The sequence below is a fragment of the Callorhinus ursinus genome, unplaced genomic scaffold (assembly GCF_003265705.2).
Source record: "Callorhinus ursinus isolate GAN/ISIS: 27379988/994484 unplaced genomic scaffold, GSC_fseal_2.0 scaffold6, whole genome shotgun sequence".
Taxonomy (NCBI): Eukaryota; Metazoa; Chordata; class Mammalia; order Carnivora; family Otariidae; genus Callorhinus; species Callorhinus ursinus.
In genome coordinates, this window is record NW_027397068.1 from 68300475 (window position 1) to 68318765 (window position 18291).

An 18291-nucleotide genomic window follows, 5' to 3' on the forward strand; every position below is an offset into this window, starting at 1 on the left:
ACACCCAGCTTAGGATATTATTGCCTCTGTAAACTGTTCACTCAAGCTATAGAGGAACAGTGTTAGAAATTCCACTGTATTTCTTAGATTTGGTTTCATCTTATAATACCAAAAGTGGTCATAAAAATAAAACTATAAGAATTATTTTGTAAACATCAAGCATAGTATCAGATTATAATAAGGTATATCCTGTGGTTTTCTTTGTTAGCTTTTCAACATGGCTAAATCTCATTAATGTACATGCTTATTCAAATTTGAGTTGAAGTTATTTATATGCATTGTTTGGGGTACAAATTGTCTTAAAACTTTTAAGTCATTAGTCTTTGATATTAATATACTCTATTTTCTGTACATAAATACCCCTGAAAATCTGAACAGTGTATGCTGGAAAAGGGGCAGTATCTTTGATGACTTTTTCAGTCATTTCTTACTTGTTTCAAGAGGTTATTTGTATTTACCTCTTGTAAACGAGAGCCTGTGAGTTCCACTCTATCTAAACGCATCTCATGTCAGTGAGTAATCCTGCTAAAGCAATTACAGTGTTAGAGCTGAAATCTTAGCAGCTTCCTTGTCTCAACAACACCTCCTTATTAAGCATTTTGAAGCAGTGCAGTGGCATATGGGTGACAGGAAAAAAACTGTTTCAGTATCACCCTATATTTTAAGTCAAGCACCTTGAAATTTTAGGAGTTGAAAACTTATATGCAGAATTCTTTAGTGGCCTAATTCTCTGTTGGAAACATTCTCTGTTTCCTAATTTTAAGAATATAACGTCTTTATCACCTAAGGTTCTTTTTATTTTCTTTAGTCTTTCATTCCTATTCTTGACTCTTGTTTGAGAAATGAATTGGAGGACACTAAAGAAAGTCAGGCCCTTACTGGATAGAATCTCATTCTCTTCTTCCTGGTCTCAGTAAGAATCATTGCAAACAAACATCTATTACAGTGTGGGTCTGAGCAGTACATAGATTTGAGAAAATACATGTTTGATATTTCATTCTACTTAAACATTTTTTAAGAGGTAGCTAAATATAAGACAACCTTTTGTGTGTGGGTGTGGTTTTCCCCCCTCACCTAGAAGTGAGAACTTTGACAGAAGAATAATAATGTCGTTAGAAGTAAAATAAGATTTTTTTTGTAGATCACCAAGAAAACGAAGGTCTCGGTCGCGATCTGGTTCTCGAAAGCGTAAGCACAGAAAGCGATCACGCTCACGCTCAAGAGAAAGAAAGAGGAAATCATCACGTTCATACTCAAGTGAAAGGAGAGCGAGAGAAAGGGAGAAAGAACGACAGAAGAAGGGACTACCTCCAATTAGATCTAAAACATTAAGTGGTAAATGACATACTTTTACAAAGCTTTGGTTTCAACAAATAAAATCATTAACTGCTAAAGTTAACTATTTTTAGACGAAGAAATCGAAAAGTAGTTTGGTAAATGAATAATTTTATCCTTGGTTTTTGTGAAGTGAGAGAGGAGAAAAGAAAAAGGAAGAACAGATTCTACTGAAACACTAAGGTCATTTAGAGTTGATTTTTTAAAATTCAAATTAGAAAAATACTGAACTCGACTAATATATAAAGTGGACAGGCCTACTGTCTTTTACATAGACACTGTGATTTCTGTTCAAAGTGTCTAAACAAGTTTGACCACCAGGTCTGGGGAATAATTATTGAAGGAAGCATGTAAATTTTAAAGCTAATTGTAAACTTACTGGATCAGCAATAAGGGAGAGATTCCCATTGTACAAACTTTCCCTCCTTTATATGTTAATCTGTAATGTATAATTAGAACAAATTTGGTAGTAGAGTTTGAAGGAGAGTTCACTTGGTAGGAATGTGAGTGGTAATTAGTACCAGATTATTCCTGAAGGATTCCTAGTGAGTTATGATTTCTAAGGTGAACAGACCGACTGCAGATGGGCAAAGTATAAAAAATGGAGCAATTTGTCATTCTTTGCCAAGAGCTGAACACTGATCAGGTTGTCTAATTTCTGAAGGTCTTCAAATTCTTTCTGCCATGGAGATAAGATCCTGGAAATCCAGGCTTATAATTAAAGGCAACACCTTACTAAGTTCTGGCATTTTCAGTAAGCTGTGGCTATCTTGCCAGAATCTTACCTGATTATGAGAGCCAGTGTTAACTTAATAATGTTGATATTCCTAACTCTGAAAATGTGTTTATCCCCTTAGGGTGAGAGACCAAATTCAAACATTTTAGTGCTATCTGATAAAGAAATAACATCAAAGGCCTGACCATAAAATCTCTGTTGTGCCTCCCTTCTCATGATTACCATTAGGACATTCAGAATCACCAGTTTTAGAATAGGGCTTTTATATGGAGTCTTCCATTTAGTTCCTCATTTTACTTGTCATATTATAGCTGCCACCATTTACATAGTTACTGACCATGGAATCTATTTCCTATTGCTGTGGTTTTTTTCATGAGTAAAACACAATAAAAAAGAAAATTCAGAAAGCACATAAGAAAATACAGTGAAAAGTATACCCCTCATTATTTACCTCAAAACTCTCTTTACTCCACAGCAATATCAATTTCATGTGGCCCCAGAGCGTTTTAAACACATATGGTAGTATTTCCCTACCATTGCTCCTTTGAACGTAAGAGTATTCATGAATAGTGCGGTGGATATGAAACATGAACAAGCAGTAATATTCTAGGAATTAGTGTCCTCTCCTCGTGGGATGGGGGAGATTCATTATTGCTTTCTGGGTTTAAAAAAAAAAAAGTGTGGGAAAAATTTGTGGAGAGACTACCTTGAAACAGTAGGGGAAACATGGAACATATTTCAGGGAGATTAAAGCAGCTGTGATGTGGTAGAGTAATGAAGCAGTGGGAACTAGTCAATGAAAGAGGTCTAGAAATTTACTGAGGGTTTTGTGGTAGGTTGAATAGTGGTCCTCCAAAGATGTTCATATCCAAATTATTGGAACTTGTAAATATGTTGTATCACACTGTATGATTAATCAGGATCTTGGCGCGGGAAGATTAACTTGGGTTATCCGGAAGGGCTCAGTGTAATCTAGGGGAAACAAGAGGGTCAGAGAGAAAAGGTGATGTGAAGATGGAAGGAGAAAGACGAAGATAGGTGAATGCTCTACTGTTGGCTTTGAAGATGGAAGTTGGGGTCATGAGTCAAGGAATGCAGGGAGCCTGTCAAGGAAACAGATTATCCCATAGAGAATCCAGAAAGAATGCAGGCTTGATGACCCATTTTAGACCTCCACAACTGTTAGAGAATACATTTTTGTGTTTTTAGCTACTAAGTTTGTGGTATTTTGTTACAGCAATAGAGTAAAACTAATATATTGCTCCTTGAGACTTTGGTTGAATATTAAATTATATGTACACAAGGTGAGACTATGTGAGGCAAAGAAGGGTAAGAACATTACCAGGGAATCTGTTAGCTGAGTGATTCTTAAAGCTAACACAGGTCTGGAAGACCTATGAGTTCAAACCAGCTGAAGTAGAGAGACCTGGTTGAAAACCTTCGTTCAGTAGAGATCTTGCAATAGTTACTAGTGTGGGGCTAAATTAGCTCTAAAGTAAAACCTGCTCGAGCCCTGCCCTATAATAGATAAAAGATCATCAAAAGGCTGAAAACTTTATCTTTAAAAATGAGATCGATGTAAATCTAGATTGATTAAAACTCTGCAAATATATCAGCTGTTGTAAATATTTTGCAAGTAAGTGTTTTCAGGAAAAGGAAATGTTCATGGAGTCCTGAATGGTACAGCTTACGGTAGGTGAGATGTCTCATGTGTAGGTCTGTTTCTTAAAGGGAAATGCTTCCCACAGTTAAAGTATAAGTTTTTCATGATAACAAGGAGTTCCAATTCAGCTTTTTCCCCCTTGTATCTCTGTGCAAATTATTTCCTTAAGGATAAGGTGCTGTTTTCAGATTTAACTGTTGATTAGGAAGAAACATCCACTTAATCATTCCAGCACAGAAAGGTTAAAGGTGCAGAGATGGGATTGCAGTGAAAAGTGTTTTTGTGACTTTGTTACATATTAGAATTACCTACAGAATTTTAAAACTCCCAATTCCCAGTCTGTCATACCCCATAACCCTTCATCTTTGGGGTAAGACCCAGGTATCCATAGGTGATTAAAGTGCACAGCCGAGCTTGAGAACAGGTAATATGCAAGAGGTTGATTTGCAATAGATGTAGATGGTATCTGGGATTTTAGTTCATTTTAAGTGTTAACAGATAAAAATGTCACTTAAGTGTTTGAAATATCCATCTTAAATCTTATTATTTTTATTAGTGCTTTTTCTTCAGTCGCTTGAAAGAAATAGCTGTGTCTGTGTGATTTAGGTCATTCGTCTCTTTTATGTCTTGACAGTATGTAGTACTACTTTGTGGGTTGGTCAGGTGGATAAGAAGGCAACCCAGCAAGATTTAACCAATCTGTTTGAAGAGTTTGGACAAATTGAATCCATTAATGTAAGTATCACTTCTTATACAATATTTTAAGCTTAAAAATTTACATATCTAGAGGATTTTTAGTCAGAGAGTCACTTTGGTTCCTAATGAGCCCAGTAGAGTATCTGCCTTTAATAATGCACATCTTTATAAGGATTATTTGACTTTAATCATTTCTGTTTATCTCTGCTGCTGTTTATCTCCTTAATTTTTCTTTTTTAGTGGAATTCTAACAATGTTCTTAGGGGTTTCATCGCAGTATAGCTAGCACTTGGTTCCTAAAGTCATCCAGCGTTTGGGCTAGCAGGACCGTATCTGTGCCTAGTTTAATTATACCCCCTCCGTTTTTTGGTAACGAAAATGAGGAAACTGAGTCCCACAGAACTGTAATCACCACACATGAGCACATAGGTAGTAGTGGAGACACAACTGGACTTGGCGTCCCAGTCTTTCTGCCAGTCCCCTTTCTTCTCGCCCCATGTCTCCCTCTCAAAGCAAACCTGAGGCAAGAAAACCTGTGTGGTCACAGCACCTCCGGAACTTGACCGCAGCTCTCTGACTCCTCAGCTTGATTTTTTCAGTGATTTTGCTCCATTCATTCTCCTCCTTTGAGTATTTTCGTCTTGCGGAAGGTCGGGTTTTTTTCCCCTGGGGCTAAAACTAAGTCATAGAATGTTTTATAGAAATTTATTTGTTTGAGAAGTCTTCTAATTCATCAATCCTCTGATTTTATTTACTGTTTTTATGCTTTTATGTCTGTTGGACTTTTATCATTATTTATCAGGAAATTGGCTCCTTTTCCTTTCCAGTCTTAGATCCTTACAAGACCAAACTTGACTTTTCCTTATTAATAACAGCACTCTTCACTGAATTGTTTGACAATTTCATATACTACTTTCAACCATATATGATCTCATTGGAACCTCACAAGAAGCTGGTTAAGTAATTCCCGTTGTTTTTTTTACCAGTGAGGAAACTAAGTGATTTGCCTGAGTTGCACAGACAATAAGTAGATGATCGGTTGGGTGTTTCAGCTTAAGAGTTTCATGCTCCTCTCTCTACACCATGAGTGTGCTGTAGGCTTTTCTTACTCCTTTGTCTTTTTAAATTTCACCTGTCAAAACATAAACTGTCTGCCAGAGTCCTTGATCATATAACCTCTGAATTTTTTCCTGATTTTCCCCTAGCTGAGATGTCAGAAATGTGTTGACAGTTGAAAAAATAGGGATGCCCAAGATCAGGGTCTTCAGATTCTTATCAAAGTGCCACAGTTTGCACAGGTGATTCTAATGCAAAGTCAGGAATCACTGCTCAGAATGGATCCTGAATCCAAGCAGCATTTGGATTGTCCTATTACTTGTCATTTTTGGCCTTTCTTGTTCCATAGGCATTTGGGCATTAGTTTACCTTGTCTCCTCCCTCTTCTGTGTTACCTTTTAAGAGCATAGTACTTAGAAATAATAGGCACTGAGTTATTTTGTGAACTGAAATGTATTGAATGGCTAATGATAAAATCCAGGATTTGAAAATTTGATGGAAAGTTTATAAACTTTTCAGTTAGCTTTTTGGAGGAGTTTGAGGACTGAATAAAAAGTCTGTCCGATTTAGCACTTAGTGGGTCATTAGTAAGCTTGAAGAAAATTTTTCAGTGCTTTGTTAAAGAGTTGGGTCTATTTTGCAAAAGAGGAAGAAGTATGTAGGGGTTAGATTTCTTTTTTGAGAAGTTTGGTATTAAAGTATGGAAAATAGCTTGAGGTGAACTCCGAGTGAAAGCGAAAACACTAAGGCTGTTTTCTTATTTGTGTTAAAACCTTGTCCAGAGCACTTGGGCAAAATTAAGTTTTATACAGTTGAAAAGCTTTAGTGTTATCATTTCTTGTAGATTATAGATTTTGTATTAAGGATAAGATACTCCTCCCGAATGAAAATCTTTCTCCCATTACTCAGTATGACACTTGGAAAAACTGAAATACTTTCAATTTTTGAATAAATTATATGCTTTCAAATATGTTGGCCATGCAATATTATCTGGTGGTATTGTATACATGTCTTTTTACTTTTTTTTTAGGTTTTCTTAGTTATATATTAGGAAAACTTCGATTGACTTGTGATATTCAAGATTCTGCTTATGTTATGACTTAGAGTAAGACCCAACTAGGTTTTGAATTCTTTTTAAACTAAGTAATTAGTTTTAGATGGATTGTACCAATAAACAGCCAAAGAAAGAAAAGGAAGGGAAAAACCATTCAATCTTAGTAGTCAGTTATCTGTTTCATTAAAACCATAAGATAATGTCAGAATGAATGCCTTATGTTTACCCTTTCTAAAGAAAAAAATTTTTTTAATAGATGATTCCTCCCAGGGGCTGTGCTTACGTCTGCATGGTTCATCGACAAGATGCTTTCCGTGCTCTTCAGAAACTTAGTTCCGGATCATATAAGATTGGGTCCAAGGTCATTAAGGTGAGACTGGAGGGGAGGGACCCATGCTCTTCTTTTACTGGATTATTAGAATGTTCCTGTATTTGATTCATCCTATATTTTAATGTTATGGGAAAACCTCTAGAAAAGCTTATTATTTCAGTATTACTGAGTTACAGAATTAGAAATAGGTAAAACAGTAACTAAAACTTTAGTCAAATGATTCTTTGAAATTACACTTACAGTTCTCTTGGTTAACCAGGGCACCATTATATTAGCAGAACTTTCTCATTTTCTAAGTTCTTCTTTTTTCTTTTCTTTTCTTTTCCTTTTCTGTTCTCTCCTCACACCTCCCCTCCCCTCCCCACCCTTCCCTTCCCCTCTCTTTTCTTTCCTTTCTTTCTTTCATTTTTAAGTGATCTCCACACCCAGTGTCGGGCTCAAACCTATAACCCTGAGATCAAGAGTTGCATGCTCCACCAACTGAGCCAGCCAGACACCCCAACAAGCTTATCTTTCATTCACTACTTCCTCCTAATGCTTCCTAATCATACCTCTTAATTATATTATTATTTCCTCCTTTTTAACATCTTGTGTTCTCCAGGCCACTGGTGAAGGGTTTATTAATAAGTATATTTTTGTTTTCCTCTTAGTCTTTCAACTGAGTGTTTATTGTGTATTTTTCCATTTTTACTTCTTGTGACTAATTTACATTTTATTTCTGCTACTTGAAGATAATTTATTCCATCAGTTTCTGCAACTGAGTTAAAAACTTAAAAAAAAATACTTTCTACCCCTGAAACAAATAATACACTATATGTTAATAAAAAAAAATATTTTCAAGGTTAATATGCCTGTGCTTTTTTGTTTCATGGCAGAGAGTTTACTCTGTGTAAAGTGTCTCCTTTCCTAGACTACCAAGATTTTGTTTAAATTGTGATAACTATTCTAATTACTGCTAATATAGGTTGACATTTTTAGGGTGAAAAGTAGATTTGGATTGTTCTGGAAATGTGTTCTTTAATTTTAGTAAGAAGTGGAAATAAATCCCATGTTATAAATGCCGTTGCTATCTAATGCGGGCTTTATTTAAAAACAAACAAAACCAGGAAATACATGGAAAAACTTCTTGGCTACTGTTATTTTTCGAGCATCCAGGGATGCTTGTCCAACTAATTTTATTTATATTTACACTGTTTACATATAATTTTGAACATTTTAGCTGGTTTTTACGGTATACCTGAGCTTTCTGTTTTCTTCTCTTCATTCCTGATAGATTGCTTGGGCTTTAAACAAAGGTGTAAAAACAGAATATAAACAATTCTGGGATGTGGATCTTGGCGTTACATATATACCGTGGGAAAAAGTTAAAGTGGATGACTTGGAAGGTTTTGCAGAAGGAGGCATGATTGACCAGGAAACTGTAAATACTGGTAAGAACACTAAGGGTAGTTTTATTGTTTAAAAAAAAGTATGCTTAAAAGGTTGTGATTGGTAAGAGTTGTGCATGGTAAGATGAATTGCGCTTATTTTATTTCCTGGATTCTACCCCCCCCCCCAAAAAGAGAAAAAAACTGAAACACTGCCATTTCCAGTGTGTATGCTTAATGGGTCTTATTTCCTAAGTGTCAGAGTATAGTGTTTTAGAAGTCTATAAATGTAGCATTTTTCCTGTAAGTCTTTTAAAAAGTTTTGCTTTTAGAGAAAGAGCAAATATGAGTATATGGAGACTTTTTTAAACTAAATATTTCAGTTACTTGAATTTATTTTTTATTTTTTATTTTTTTTAAGATTTTATTTATTTTTTGCCAGAAAGAGAGGGAACACAAGCAAGGGGGAGTGGGGGAGGGAGAAGCAGGCTTCCCGCCGAGCAAGGAGCCCGATGCGGGGCTCAGTCCCAGGACCCCAAGATCATGACCTGAGCCGAAGGCAGCCACTTAACGACTGACTGAGCCACCCAGGCGCCCCTCAGTTACTTGAAGTTAAATAAGAACTGGGGATGTAAGAAGTTTCTTTGAAGAACTTCCTAGATTATTTTGATTAGTATCCATGTTGAGAATGGCAGGAATAGAATCTTAGTTTAGAGAGCTGTAGTTCCGATTCATGCAGTTCTAGAGTGCTTATAACCAAATGATCACTGGCCTATTTTTTTTATTTGTGTTTTTATTTTTAAAAATACCAGTTATAAATCCACAAAATGGTTAGCATTTATAACCAGTAAGAAATCTTAAAATGGATACTTGGAAAATAATTGTGAAATGTGGTATATAGCTTATTTCTTCACATCTTAGCTCTTTTACCAAAGTAAGCTAGCTAATTTTCAGGGTATCTTCATCCTTAGGCCAGTGCAAATATTTTCAAACACTTTTTCAGTGTTTTCATCTTGGTCTTTTTTTCTTCTTGATGGATATTCTCCTAAACACTTATTCAGTAAATATTTTAGTTCCTGTTGTATGCCAGCCATGATTTTAGGAACTGGGATTATATCAGTGAGACAGACAGACAAAAATCCTTCCTGTCATGGAGTGCACATTGTAGTAGAGGGGTTGACAGCCTATAGCCCATGGGCCAAATCCTGCCGGCAGGCTTTTCTGTAAAGTTTTATTGAAACACAGCCATACTCCGTTGTGTTTACCTATCTTATATGACTTTTTTTCAATAGCAGTTGAGTAGGTGCAACAGAAAACATATGGCTCATAAAGTCTAAGATACTTAGTATAGGAAAAATTTGCCAACCCATGTTTCTAGTGGAAAGAAACATAATAAACAAAACAGATAAACTATATAATATTTCTAGGTTGATAAGTTCTAAGAAGAAAAAGCAGGGGAAAGAGGGGGGTAGACAGTACGGGTGTGGAGCTATTGCAGTTTTACGTGAAGAAGATCTAATGGAGAGTGATACTTGAAGGAGTGAGATGTGCAGCTCTCTGGAGAAAGAGCATTCCATACAGAGGGAACAGTATGTGCAAAGTCTATTAAAAAATTATGGGCCCAGTATGATTTGAGCAAAGTTAGTGAGGAATGAGAGGTAGGAGATAAAGTCAGAGAGGTGTACAGAGATACAGTCCTATAAAGTCTTATTAGTCATTATAATGACTTTGATCTTTACTCTGAGGGAGGTGGAGAACCAGTGGAAGAACCATGAGAGCTTCTTTGTTTTATTCTTGCATAGCTGTGCTTTCAGAAAGATTTTTCTTTTTTGGGTTAATACTTTTCCTTGTCGGTCTCCCCTTGTACCTTGTGATGCAAGATAGTAAGATTTGATCCTCTTATATCAGACAGCCTTTGAGGTATGATATCCCCTAAGTATTTTAGTATCTTTCATTTGTGTTTTATGTGATGCTTCTTTGAACTCCTTAGTTAGTATTCTCATCAGACTTATCTGGGCAAAACCGAGGTTGGCACCTGTAGTTGTGGACACGTCTTAAAGATGTGCCAAGGTAGATGAAGGACGTAGAGACGAAATAAATATATAGATAGAAATAAAATGAAAATTTGCACCTATCCAGAGGAAATCAATTTCAAATATTTTGTTTAGAGTGGGAAACTGTGAAAAGCTCAGAACCCGTTAAAGAGACGGTGCAGACAACTCAGAGCCCAACTCCAGTTGAAAAGGAGACAGTGGTCACAACCCAGGCAGAGGTTTTTCCTCCACCTGTTGCTATGTTACAGGTTAGTGCTGGGTGTTTGTTACTGTTAATGTGTTGTCTTATATTTCTGTTTTCACTCGTGTATTTACTTTATAAAACTTGGAGGAAGTTGTCCAAAATAGAATAAGTAGTGGAGTTGAATCAAATAATTTTGGGGAAAAAAATTTTTTTTTTTTTTTTTTTTAGAAATGGTGTCATTTATATATAAATGTTTATTTATTGTACAAGTATTTATCCGTGGTCTCCTTCTATGACATTGACTGTTCTAGGCACCTGGGATAAGGACATATCAGTGGAAAGAAAACCACACAAACCCCTGCCCTTATGCAGCTTTTGTTTTCAGTAGGGGAGACAAAATGCAAAATAAGTAAGTTTGTGAGATACTGTGGAAGGAAAAGGGAGTGTGAGGGTTATCAGGGTACCTGGATAAGTGATTATGATTGTAAATAAAATGGTAAGAGCAGACTCGAGAATGTGACATTTGAACAACAACTTAAAGTTGCTGAGGTAATTAACCATGTGACTACCCGAGGACGAGCACTCGAGGCAGAGGGAGCATCTAGTTCAGAGGCCTAGGCCAGGAGCATATTTGGTGTGTTCCAGGAATAGCAAGTGGGCTAGAAGTGAAGTGAATGAGAGGCAGCTTAGCGGAAGGGAGAGTTCTAGAAGGACTCTAGTTTTCACTCTGAGATGGAGCATTATTGGAGGAATTCGAAGAAAGCAGTGACTTGATCTGGCTTCAAAGGTTTTAAAAGATTTGGTTTTAAAGGATTGCACTGGCTACTATTTTGAGAATAGACTAGTTGGGCATTAATAAAAGCAGGGAGACCAGTGAAGAGACAGTTGTAGCAATCCAGATAAGAGCTGATGGTTCAGACTAGACTGATGGCAGTGGAGAGAATAGGAAATGGTCAGATAATTAATTAGGGGTTATGTGATGGTGTGTCCAGTGGGCTTTTGTGGCATGATGAGACTTGACTTGTGAGAAAGAGAAGAGGTAAGGTTTTTGGTTTGAGAAATTGGAAAGATGAAACTTTCCTTATCTGAGCACGGGAAAGACATTTGGGAATTCAGTTTTGCACAAGGAAGTATGGCGTGTCTTTCAGACAATGAAGTTGAATAGACCATTGATAATACATACTTTAGGAAAGAGGTACACCCACAGTACAAGTAAATATTTGGGAATTATTGTGCCTAGGATGAGTAGAAAATACCTATGCTAGGAGTACAAAATAAACTTAGGAGAAATTCACGCCATTTTGAAACTTACTGACCTGCTTCCTAATGGTTAGGTTGCATACCATAGCTGGGTATTTTAAATTTAGTGGGAGGTGGCAGTTTAAAATTGATCATGATATTCACTATTCAGGCAGGTGCCCATTACTTTACATCACTTGAATGTAAGATAGATTTCAGTCTTCATGTATACTATCCGTTGAATAACACTGCCTTGCTTTTACCCCAAGTTAGAGTCAGTTATAAGTATGCAAGAAGGCAAATAACAACAACTTAATATAATGGTATTTGTTATCTCCCTTAGAAAGAAATAGAAATTTTTTACCTTTTGTTGTTCCAAGATGTAATCGTTGCTAATGGATAAGGTGATTTATGGACTTTTTTTTTCTATCCACAAAAGATTCCAGTAGCGCCAGCCGTGCCTGCAGTTAGTTTAGTCCCACCAGCATTTCCTGTCTCAATGCCGGTTCCTCCTCCTGGATTCAGTCCAATCCCTCCACCTCCTTTTCTGCGAGCAAGTTTTAACCCTTCACAACCACCTCCTGGTAAGGAATTTTCATTTTTTTTTTTTTTGGTAAGATTTTATTTACTTGAGAAAGAGAGCATGAGCAGTGGGGAAGGAGAGAAGCAGACTCCCCGCTAAGCAGGGAGCCCAACATGGGCCTCCATCCCAGGGCCCTGAGATCATGGCCTGAGCCGAAGGCAGATGCGTAACTGACTGAGCCACCCAGGCACCCCAGGAATTTTCATCTTATGTGTACTCTACTTAGAATATCATTCATTCATTCATTCATTTAAAAAAATTTTTTTTGATTTATTTTCCTTAAGTAAACCCTACACCCAATGTGGGGCTTGAACTAATGACCGCAAGATCAAGTCACGTGCTCTACTGACTGAGCCAGCCAGGCGTCCTACAGTATCATTCAAATTGTTATTTTTCCAGGTTAAAATGCTATAGAGCATCAATTCTCAAACCTTAGCATACATAGGGATCACTTGGAGGGCATGTTAAAACAAAGTGTGCTGGGCCTGGCCTCCTTTTGCTTCACTAAGACTGAGGTGGGGCAGGACACTTGTATTTCTAACAAGTTCCCAGGTGATGGAGATGGTTGAAGGACCAGTATGGACAGAGAAAAAAAATGGAATCCTTTACGTATTGAAATATTCTTAAAAGAATTTAAAATTTATGTTGAATTTTTCGTATCAGAATTCTCTGTAGTTATCACCCATTCATCAGGAAGTATGCATTAAATTATATAGATTGTTCCTCCTAAAAATCATGGTTTTCATTTTGACATAAATTATAATCTATCTAAAAATGCTAATTGAATTTGTAATACTTTTTTTGACCTTACGAATTTTTGATAAAGGTTCCTTGAGTCAGCATTTCTAGTTTAGAAACTATATAGATTACTTAACACACACCAATTAAATACAAATAATAGCTTATATAGCTTAGAGGTAGAACTTTTGGTATTAGGCCATGGGAGGTTAGAAGAATGAGGGAGAGACACAGGGAGCAAATGATATACATTGTTTTTCTTTTTTTTTTTTTTTAAAGATTTTATTTATTTATTTGAGAGAGAATGAGAGCACGAGAGGGAAGAGGGTCAGAGGGAGAAGCAGACTCCCTGCCGAGCAGGGAGCCTGATGCGGGACTCGATCCCGGGATTCTAGGATCATGACCTGAGCCAAAGGCAGTCGCTTAACCAACTGAGCCACCCAGGCGCCCCATATACATTGTTTTTCAAAGCTATTTTTATCTTTCTTTGAGCTTCATGAACTCTTCGCATATTGTAAGAAAAAAATACTTTGGTTTCTATAATTTAAGTTCTTACCAATTGAACAGAATTCCTAAAAATTCCTCAACATTATCTGAGAATAGTTGTAATTTATTTGTCATATAACAAAATTTTCACATTGTAATTAAATATATAACTTGAAATTGATGCAGATATTATAAGAATTCTTTTTTATATGTTAAAGATTGGAAAATTTTTCTTGTCAAATATTTTCTGTATTTGGAATCTGAATTAAAAATTTTTTTCGGAAGATAATTTTAAGATTTATTTTAGAGAGAAAGATGGTGAGGGAGGGGCAGGGGGAGAGACTCAAGGATACTCCGCATGGAGTGCAGAGCTTGATGTGGGGCTTGATCTTGCAATCTTGAGATCACGATCTGAGCCGAAACCAGGGGTCGAGTGCTTAACTGACTGCACCCCCCAGGCACCCTTTCAGAAAATAATTTTAAAGGATTATTTCAAAAACCATACCACATAGACTTTGTAAAGTCATTGTGCAGCATTCATTTGTTGAAAATCACATATCTTTATTTTTAGCCACTGTTTTTTTTTTTGTTTTGTTTTTTTATTAAAAATTTATTTGGGGGGGTGGAGGAGGGAGCGAGCCCGGGGGAGGGGCAGAGGGAGAGAATCTTCAAGCAGACTTCCTGAGGAGCATGGAGCCTGACATGGGGCTCGGTCTCACGACCCATAAGAACATGACTTGCGCCAACACCAAAAGACGCTTAACTGACTGAGCCACCCAGGTGCCCCTTTAGCCACTGTTTTTAAATTGAATTTAATGGTGGCTCTATATCTTAAAAATGCAAGGAAACAGGTTTATAGTTTGATCATTTGACATTTAAAATTATTAAACAGTCAATGTTAAATTGAAGGTTTATTTCAATGCTCAAAACATAATATAGTAACATCCAAGGCTAATGAAAATATCTTGATCTAGTAGATAAACAGCATGTAAATCAAAGAAATATAATAGCACATTTTACAGATGACATTATTGCATATAGTGTTATCAACAGCTTGAAATACAGTATTTAACTGCCCGTGCAGTCATTGTGCTAACATACGAAACAAGTTGCCTGGCTTATATTAATCTTTGACTTTATAGCATCGTAGAGAGTGCCACAGGACTTCCACAAATGAGCAAATAAATAGGACACGATCATGATAAGGATCTCTGTGCTTCACTTAGCTTACTAAGGATCAAATATAAGGTAGTGTTTATAAAAGTGATTTTTTTTTTAAAGATTTATTTTAGAGAGAGAAGTGTGCTCATGAGTGTGGGGCAGGGAGGGACAGAAGGAGAGGGAGGGAGAATCTTAAGCAGACTCCCTGATGAGGGTGGAGCCAGACAGAGGGTTCGATCCCCCAACCCTGAAATCATGACCCCAGCCAAAATCAAGAATCAGCTGCCCAACCAGCTGAGCCACCCAGGCGCCCCTAAAAGTGATTTTTTTAGATGAAGAATATATTCACAAGTATGAGGTCATAGTAATGGAAGACTGTTTTAAGAATGTAGAATTTCATTTATAGCTATTGAAACTTTTGAGTTAAAAGAAGTAACTCTTAATGCTATTTTGTTTTTGGTCTTTTTTTTCCCCGTGTAGGTTTCATGCCACCTCCAGTTCCACCACCTGTTGTACCACCACCCACCATTCCACCAGTAGTACCAACATGTGAGTTTTCTACTTGGGGAATTTTCTTTATTCATAGTAGTAGTAACCTGTTGATTCTCATTCTTAACAAATTATTGTTAATTTTTTTATTACGGAAATTTTAGACAAATTTTTTTTGTTAAATGATTTCTAAAAAATTAACATTATGTGATAGTCATTCTATATTCAGATTTGCTCAGTTGTCTCAAAATGTCATTTATAGTTGGTTTTAGTCAAAATTCAAAGAAGAGTCCCCAGATCACATTTGTGTGGTTTGTTTTGTGTATTAAATGTCTTAATATAGAGCAGTCCTGCTGAGACCCGCCTTTCTTTTTTAATTCTTTATGTCTTTGATTTGTTGAAGAAACAGTTTACTTCTGTATGCAAGATTCCAGACAGTGGATTTGGTTTTGCTTCTTTGTGGCATCATATTTGTTCCTCTGTCTTCTGCTTTTTCTGTACATAGAAGTTTTTTAGCACCAAAGGTTTGCTTAGAATCTCCTTCAACATTTTTAGCAACAGTATTTAACTGCTGGTGGGTGCTATAGACTTGATATTTCATCACATCAGGAGCCATGCAGTTTCTTCTTATCCCACTTTCAGTGGTGTTAAGATGGATCAGAGCATTCAGGTAACGGAACCTGGTCATTAAAAAACTTTCGCTTCAAGTTTTCATCTGATGGTTTCATCCATTGATCATTACTGCTTTTTAATCTACTTTCCATTAGTTGCAAAGTGCTAATCTTTTGAATTTTAAAATTTTTCCACATTTCTTACCTAGAATTTTTCTATTAAAAAAACCTTTTCTTACAACTAGTATTTAGTTATCTTGATGTACATTTGTACAGGAGAACCATGGTAGATGCTAAGTTCTTATCTCTAAGTGCCATTTTTCAGTGTGATGAGTTTAGTTCTATGGGTATTTCCAGTGATATTTGGTGACTGAAGGGGAAGAGGCTTTTTCTTATTTCTGATTTTTTCTTATTTTCTTTCTCTCCCTTTCCTCTTCATCTCTTCTTCATTTTCTTTAGTGTTTATGGAGTAACAGAGTTTAGAGCAGTTGCATTCACTTTTCTTTCTGAAGTTCAATTTGTTTTATCTTTAGACAGCAAGACCTTTTCATCGTTGCTTCTCTATCCTTTTGAGATGACTACATCGGTTTGGGAGAACTTAGTTGGTTCAGAGGACTTTAGTGTAAGGACAGTATATGTGACAGAGAACTTAACCTATTGATAATATAATCCATTTTCCTTATATTTGTGAACTCTTCTCTACTTTTTCTTTCTGACAGGATTAGGATCCTTCTTTTTTCTTATTTTTGGTTAATTAGGAAGAATTCTTTGTTTTTCCTAAAAATTAGAAGAGTGTTGTGAAGCCATTTCTGAATTGAGCATTCACAGAGATTCATCCAAGAGTTTACCTCCCAATTATTTCTTTAGTTTATTCATTTTAGAAAATCTGGGATCTCTTGAATGGAGAAAGAGAAATACATCCATGTGTCAGGTACTCTCCTAGTTGCTTACACTGTCTTGTTTAATTCTCATAATTCCCATACGTGATTGCAGGTGGTTTTGTTCCTATTTTATAGCTCTGTTGTGTGCTAACAGTATGTCCAGGTAAGTTGGAGTTATATGTGAGGATAAAACAATTCTTAAAATTCCTAAGTAAATGATGTAACTGTGTTGTGGCACAAACTAGACTAAAAAGTCTGATGGTTTAATTGTGACTTTATATTCCTCTGGTTCTGTTTTTTAACATATAAATGACATATACACTTAAGGAGTTTTCTACTCATTCTTTAAAATGGAATGTTTATACCTTTTTATTTGTAGTCCACTTTACCTCTTCTTAATGTGATGGGTTTTCTAACCTCATTTGACAAGAAGTAGTGAATGTAAGGACCCTAGTACATTATAATTTCAAGGGGATTGAGGAGATTTGTATCATTGTATGTATTTGTCAGTCTGCATGAATCATTTCTGTATATTCAGAAATTCATGTACTGACATTCTTGGAAATTATTTTTTGTACTATTGGCATTTTCTTTGTAAGTACTGGTCCTTATTTTACTAAACATTTTTTATGAAAATATTTCTAAAAATTATTGTTTTCCCTTATTAGAAAAAAAGCTCTCAATGTAATTTAGCCTCTTCTTGATGACTTGTTATTTTGAGCGTCAGTTATTATATAGTGTGCTAGGTAGATGCCAGTAAATAAAAACAGTCAAACTCTAAGAAGTTAGTTTTCATTATAAATAGAATATAGAGGGACCAGAAGAGAATTCCTGTATGTTACGGTAACTGAGTAGTTTTACCAAACAATTGGGGAGAGAGGACAGGAAGCTATTGAAAACTTTGGCAGGGCCAGGGTTGGTCATGGTTAATATTTTTAAATTAGCACATGAATTGCTTGCCTAATAAATCTGAAATATATTTTCTCCTTCTTTAAACAGCTTTAGTGCAGCCACCATTATCCATGACTCCAGAAACTGTGAAAGATGTTGGATTTGGTGGTCTTGTCTTACCTGGTGGTTCTGTTGCCAGCAGTCTTGCTACTTCCACTCTGCCAGCTGGAAATGTTTTTAATCCTACAACTAAACAAGCAGAGCCTGAAGAAAAAGTACCTCATCTTCTAGACCACCAGATTCCTTCTGGTGAAAACACCAGATCAGGTAAACATATAAATTCCCCAGAAATACATAGTTAAATCATAAGCACTACTTCTCTATATTGGTGTTTAGTTTTGAGATGCCTTGCATTTGTAACCAGTTAAGTGCACCAGTATTGAAATGTTGCAGTGTTTAAAAAGAGATCACTATCTCCTAGAATTTCTCTTTGAAAAAAGTTGGCATTCTGTTCAGGATAGTAATAGATTTTGGCACCTTTCTTTCTTCGACCTCCACCGCTCCTTTTTTGGGCCTATTGGGACTGCTTTAATGTGTTGGTATCAAAATACAGTTGCACAAAATATATATACTTAAAGAAAGATAAGAATGAGCAAGTATTAGGTATGAATAACTTCTACCCAGTATTCTCTACCTAGGTCTAAAAGATAAATATATTTGAAAGTAGCAAGTCCTC

General features: G+C 36.1%; 1 protein-coding gene across 9 annotated transcripts in view; it reads left to right on the forward strand.

Annotated features, from left to right (window-relative positions):
• Positions 1–18291, forward strand: part of SCAF8 (SR-related CTD associated factor 8) — a 201118-nt gene that overhangs the window by 61031 nt on the left and 121796 nt on the right. For all 9 annotated transcript variants that reach the window (XR_003206827.2, XR_012378625.1, XR_003206825.2 and 6 more), the window contains 8 exons: positions 1142–1335; positions 4369–4469; positions 6797–6910; positions 8145–8301; positions 10407–10540; positions 12155–12299; positions 15164–15232; positions 17664–17882. Coding sequence is in view for 6 of the 9 variants with exons in the window: in XM_025866373.2 (XP_025722158.1) it covers positions 1142–1335; positions 4369–4469; positions 6797–6910; positions 8145–8301; positions 10407–10540; positions 12155–12299; positions 15164–15232; positions 17664–17882 (1133 nt within the window). In the remaining 3 variants the exon portion in view is untranslated. The remainder of the gene's footprint in view (positions 1–1141; positions 1336–4368; positions 4470–6796; positions 6911–8144; positions 8302–10406; positions 10541–12154; positions 12300–15163; positions 15233–17663; positions 17883–18291) is intronic.